The following is a 6,090-nucleotide window of genomic DNA, read 5'->3' on the forward strand; positions in this document are numbered from 1 at the left end:
TTTGATTGGATTATACATGTTTGGCTTTGGGCTTTGAAAAGCTTATATAGATATGTTTGGCATCATATAGAACTACTTGATATGGTTAGTGTAGACTATGATCAATGAAAAAAAGTTACAAGTTTTGGAAATTGAGGAATATTTTTTTTTTCTACCATAAGTATTTGGTTACTTCTTAAGTTGTAACAAGTCGAACCAAGCAAGTGTCAAGCTTTAATAACTTTGATTTTTTACAAGCCAAGCCGAACCAACTCGTTTATAACCACCTCGATTTTTAGCGAGCTGTTTGCGGATCTTTTAGCAAGCTATTTGCGAATCTTTTAGCAAGCTTTTAGTTATTTGAACAGCTCTAGTATTCATCATGTATAGTTAGACTAGAAGGTATGGTTTGGCTCATCCCCATGGGGATGAGCCTCCACGTAGGCGCCACATATGCGGCTAGCATGGGATGAGCCAAATTGAAGATGGAGGGGGATGGAGGATGGGGCCCCACCACATATTTTTTATTGTTTAATTCATTTTAATTGTTTAACTTTTATTTATTTAACTTTTTTTTTTATAAAAAGTATTCAACATTTAAATAAAAATACTACTAAAAGGAAGATAATAAAATCCATTACATAACATAAATAAAAATTACATAACCTAAAAAATAAAAAATTACGGTTGGATATCCGTGATCACCTCGCGTATATTGGCCGCGCCACGCAGTCGGGCAATTATGCCACCCCCAATGCATACAATCAATGCTACCAAGCATTCCCGGAAACCCGTGCCTTGCTTCATGAGCTTGGTACAACTGTTGAACATCATACGCGTTTGGTTTCCGCAAATATTTTTTGCTATACAGTTTCACCACATTATGGCAAAACCGATACAAACATTCCCGCGTAGTTCTTGCTGACATCTGTAAGTATTCGTCCAAAGCGTCGGCCACTGTCCCGTACGCCAGTTGTCGAATGGCCGCAGTACACTTTTGTAACGTTGTAAACCCTTCATAATTTCGAGCATCAGGACGTTGCGTGAAAAACGGGTCTAGCCCCGCCAAATCATTGGCAATCCTTGTGAATAAGCGGCGACTCATTCGGAACCTGCGTCTAAAAATGTCGGCGTTGTAAAGTGGCTCATCCGAAAAATAATCGTTCACCAATTTGTCGTGCGCTCCTGTCGTATATAATATATAAGTACGAGTTAAAAAAAATAAGGACAATGAAATTTTGTAATGAAAACCTTGGCGGTCTCTGTTAATGCGTATTCGTCTGGTAATAACATTTTCAGACGAGAATTCTTCCTCTTCCTCTTCCTCTTCCTCTTCGATTAAAATCTGTCCCGCCCGTAGTACAGCGTTTGCGAAAAACATCTCCTCTTCGTCATCCGAAGACGAGGGCCACCAAGGATTAGAAGCCATTGTGGGTAAAAAGATATTTTTTTTTTATAAAAGTAGGGAGAAATTGGTATAAAAGTGAGAGGGTTTTGGGTTGAAAGTGGGGAAATAATATTGAAAGTGGGTGAATTTATAGAAAAAAATGAAATATATATATATTTTTTTTAATAAAAAGAGCCGTTGAACGGCTATTTTTTTGAAAGGTGGAGCGGCACACCCGGCGGTGGGTGGCCGTTTGTGACGGAAGCCGGGCCAGGGGGGCGGTGTGGGGGTCCGGCGCCGGGCCAAGCCGGCCCCCATACCTTCCAGTCTTTTTTTTTTGAACGGCCGACAGAAAATTTTATTAATAGTAGCAAGATGCTACAAACCAAAATACAACGTTTATCACCAAACAAAACAAACCAAAAACTTTACATCAAATCATAGCATCTAGTTTGAACCGACACCAATCCTCCCAAGATAAAGCCCCCACTTTTGAACGATTCTTCACCCATAGGAACGCCAACGATTTGATTTCCTCCATAGACTTCGAAACATTTGGTACCTCCTGTCGGAATACGGCATCATTCCTTGACTTCCATATACTCCAAAAAGCTACAAGAATAACAGCATGAATGACTTTCCGCTTCCTCCTCGAACCCGAACTTGAAGAGTGCAACGAAAGCAAATCCTTTATACCAAACGCATAGATAGGAGGAATCCCGCACCAGTTCGCCAAAATTTGCCAAATCATCTGAGCAAAAGAGCACGAGACAAAAATATGATCACTAGATTCAGCATAGTCACCACAAATCACACACATTTGGCTCGAGACCGGGACGTTCCGAACAGCCAAAGCACATCTCGTTGGCAACCGTTCCATTTCTGCCCGCCAGGCAACAATGCTGACCTTTTTCGGGACCCAGTTGTTCCATTCAAAAACATTAGAAGGCCTTGTCCGGTTAACGGAACTAAGAATGCTTTTAACACTTGCAACATTAAACACCCCACTGCCGTCATGCTTCCAAATCCAGCGATCTGCCCCCACTGACCCAACCCGGACACTTAATACCTGCTGTAACAACTGCAGTTGGGACGCAGCAATGGAGTCTAGAACCGGACGAGCCCAGGCCCAGTTAAAAACAGGCCCAGAGGTACCATCGGCCCATCGGTCTTGTACCAAACAGTCCTTGACGGTTTCTTCATGGAATAATTCAGGGAACATTAGGTAAAACGGAGTCGACTCAGCCCAACTATCCAACCAAAAGCAAGTATTTTTTCCGTCGCCAACAACTGCCGAGAACGCAGATTTGAGGTCAATATTAGCCGATAGCAACGGCTGCCAAATACTATACATATTTTTCCAAGGACCCGCAACTGACACCTTGACTGGAATGTCCTTCCATGCCCTTGAATTGTGGTGAATTGACCATACAACCCGTCGCCACAAACTTTTTTTCTCTGTTTTAAAACGCCACCACCATTTTGCCAACATCGCAAGGTTAGCGTCTCTAAGTGAACCAAATCCCAAACCCCCAAATTCGATAGGAGCAATTGTTTTTTCCCACGCCACCCAGTTCATCTTGGCTTTCTCTTCTGAACCGCCCCAAAAGAAAACTCTTCTAATTTTATCCAAAACATCTAGGACTTTTACTGGGGCTTTAAACAGAGATAGGTAATAAGTCGGTAACGCGTTTAACACTGATTTTATCAAGGTTATTCTCCCTCCATATGACAGCGTTTTAGCTTTCCATATTGATAGCCTATTTCTGAAAAGTTCGATCACCGGCTTCCAGTTCCGAGCTAAGTTCATGTTCGCGCCAACCATTAAACCAAGATGTTTGAACGGAAACGTACCTTGTTTACAATTCAGTAATTGGGCCATATTTTGGACATCTTCTTCATTCACTCCCACACCAAAGATGCTACATTTGGCCAAGTTTACTTTCAATCCAGAGACTAGGTAGAAGCATCTCAACATACGCTTGAGATTATTAATACTCGAAACCGACCATTCCCCCACGAACATTGCATCATCCGCGTATAATAAGTGTGATAAGATAGGACCATCATTGGTGACTTTTAACCCATTAAATAGCCCAAGTGAAACCGCTTTTTCCATAATTTTTGATAGGGCCTCCATAACGATTACAAACAAAAAAGGAGACAGAGGATCCCCTTGCCGGAGCCCCCGGGAACATAGAAATTCCCTCGTCGGTGAACCATTCACTAGAACCGAGGCCTTAGCTGAATATAACGTAGCCATCACCCATGCTCGCCACCTTCTCGGAAAATTCATTTGAGACATGATCGAGTCAAGAAACTTCCAATTCACTGAGTCGTACGCCTTACTAATATCCACTTTAAAGAACATCCCACGCCGTCTAGACTTCTTTAACCAACTGAAAACTTCATTGAGGACCATAGGACCATCCATAATATTCCTACCGGCCAGGAAAGCAGACTGCTCTTCTGAAATCAAACCCCCCACCACTTTTTTCAGTCGATTGACCAGGACCTTAGAAATGACTTTATTAATAACCCCAATTAAACTAATAGGTCGAAAATCGGACGGCCCCACCGGATCTTTAATTTTTGGAATCAAGGCGATAAAGGATGAGGAACAACACTGATTAAGGGAACCATCTTCATAGAATTTATTGAACAACTTCAATAAATCCTCACGAAAGCCTGACCAACACCTTTTGATGAACTTAAAGTTGAAGCCATCTGGACCCGGAGCCCGATCCCCATCACAATCCCATACAGCCGCTTTAATTTCCTCCAGAGTAAATGGGCATTCCAAACTCGAAGACTCCTCATCTGAAATGGACGCTAAGTTCGGACAAGACAAAACTGGCCGGACCGGCATCGGTTCCGTAAACTGGCTGGCAAAAAACTCAAATAACGAATTCTTCATCAGTAAAGGATTCGTAACCCAAACCCCATCAATCATGAGCCCGTTTAATCTATTGGAACTAATATTCGAGTTTATAATATGGTGGAAGTAGGCAGAGTTTTCATCCCCATCAATAGCCCACTTCGATCTCGATTTCTGTCTAAGATCCAACTGGGTGATTCTATCAAATTCGGCCATATAATTCCTACAATCCGCTCTTTCAGCCAATTCCCCGTCCAATAATAGCCTTTCTTCCGCCAAGCGTTCAATGCTAGCCAGTCTACTTTTTTTATCACTATAAATACCCTCTTTCCTAGCTTTTTCCATTTTCAGCCACGCTTTGATTTTGTTTTTCAACCATCGCAACTTAATTGCTAAAGCAAGATCTCCTGGCCCCGAAAAAGAGAACTCTCCACACTGCTGTAGCACGAAATCCAGAAAGCCATTATATTCGAACCAAGAGTTGAAAAACCGGAAAGGGGTATGACCAAAATCCGACTGGACAGTGGATAAAACAATTGGCCGATGATCAGACGCTCCTCTCTCTAATGCAAGCACCGTTGCATTAGGCCATTGCTCCCTAAACCCCAAGCATACAAGAAACCGATCCAGTTTGCTAAGCTTTTTACCATTATCCGACATATACGTGAAATTGCCCCCGCCCATATTGTATTCCACCAACCCAGCTGATAATATAAACTGATTAAACGCGGCAGCATTAGAATCTATAAATTCGGAATTCATTCGCTCATTTTCATCCCGAACCTCGTTAAAATCGCCCATCATTACCCATAAACCTTGAGCCGAGTTTCTAACATCCAAAATCTCCAACCAAAGTGCACGTCTACTAACCGCATCATTAGGGGCATAAACGTTCATAAAATTGATCCTACTACCGGAATGGACAAGGAACCCCGAGACACTAATAAATGATCTGTTATAAATAACGTCTACGCACCTGAAAACAGACGGACACCATAAGCAAGCCAACCCCCCCGATCTGCCTTGTGAATTCACCACTACTAATTTGAACTCCGCCCTTCCCCAGAATTGATTGAACCTGAATGATTCGGAATCTTGAAGTTTCGTTTCCTGAATAGCGAGAAAGTGAATGCCATAACCTGTTTTAAGACCACGGATCCAGTCCGATTTCCGACTGTTCCGGATCCCCCTCAAATTGATAGACAGACAATTCATTGGAAACCGATTGTGACACCTTCATCAGCAACAAGCTTCTCAGTCTCGTTTGCGAAACCATTTAGATCTACCCCAATAAGAGCCCCAATCTGGATTGTAGCCTGAGTCTCTTCTGAAATCATACGTTGTAGATCTGACCTATTTTGCACATCTCCTGCATCATCACCGCTAATATCCTCTTGAAACACCGAATTCAATTGTGGGTTGATTAGCCCCTCCGCACCTGCAATTGGAGCTTCCGACGACCCAGGGTTAATCACAGGAACACCATTTTCGAGTTCATTATTGCAAGGCTCACGAACAGGGGTATTGAGGTCAATAGGATCGACGGTGGCACCATTAGTTTGATGAAATAATCTATGGGTAGGACCCTGGGTAGAACCAATAGATGGTGGGCTACGGACATCTCTATTCCTCTTCCCCAAATTAACATTTATTACTGGATCATACTTTGTCGGCCCAACTCCAGGCCCAGACTTTCTAAGATCCATGCCATCCATATTAGGCCCATCATTCCCGAAATTATTAGGCTGCTCCACGTCATTAAATAAAATCTCATTATTCTCGCCGCCTAATTCATTTTCATACAATTCCCCATGCATTGGAGAAGCGTTTCCACCAGCATTAACTA

General features: G+C 42.5%; 1 protein-coding gene across 1 annotated transcript; it reads right to left on the minus strand.

Annotated features, from left to right (window-relative positions):
- Nucleotides 1-230: 230 nt before the first annotated feature.
- On the minus strand, nucleotides 231-1,490 carry LOC110931906. Its single transcript, XM_022175279.2, has 3 exons — nucleotides 1,231-1,490; nucleotides 665-1,164; nucleotides 231-305 (listed from the first exon to the last, which is right to left on the minus strand). Exons 1-3 carry the CDS (start codon nucleotides 1,406-1,408, stop codon nucleotides 231-233), a joined length of 753 nt encoding a protein of 250 aa, XP_022030971.1. The 5' UTR covers nucleotides 1,409-1,490.
- Between the last annotated feature and the right edge of the window lie 4,600 nt (nucleotides 1,491-6,090).

The sequence above is a fragment of the Helianthus annuus genome, chromosome 1 (assembly GCF_002127325.2).
Source record: "Helianthus annuus cultivar XRQ/B chromosome 1, HanXRQr2.0-SUNRISE, whole genome shotgun sequence".
Taxonomy (NCBI): domain Eukaryota; kingdom Viridiplantae; phylum Streptophyta; class Magnoliopsida; order Asterales; family Asteraceae; genus Helianthus; species Helianthus annuus.

What these genes read in the sequence shown, in the direction of transcription:
- LOC110931906 (XM_022175279.2), bottom strand. Translation starts at nt 1,408, where the DNA reads ATGGCTTCTAATCCTTGGTGGCCCTCGTCTTCGGATGACGAAGAGGAG. An exon ending in CATTAACAGAGACCGCCAAG is followed by an intron (nt 1,165 to 1,230) that starts GTTTTCATTACA and finishes TATATACGACAG; the next exon opens with GAGCGCACGACAAATTGGTG. An exon ending in GTGATCACGGATATCCAACC is followed by an intron (nt 306 to 664) that starts GTAATTTTTTAT and finishes ATTCGCAAATAG; the next exon opens with CTTGCTAAAAGATCCGCAAA.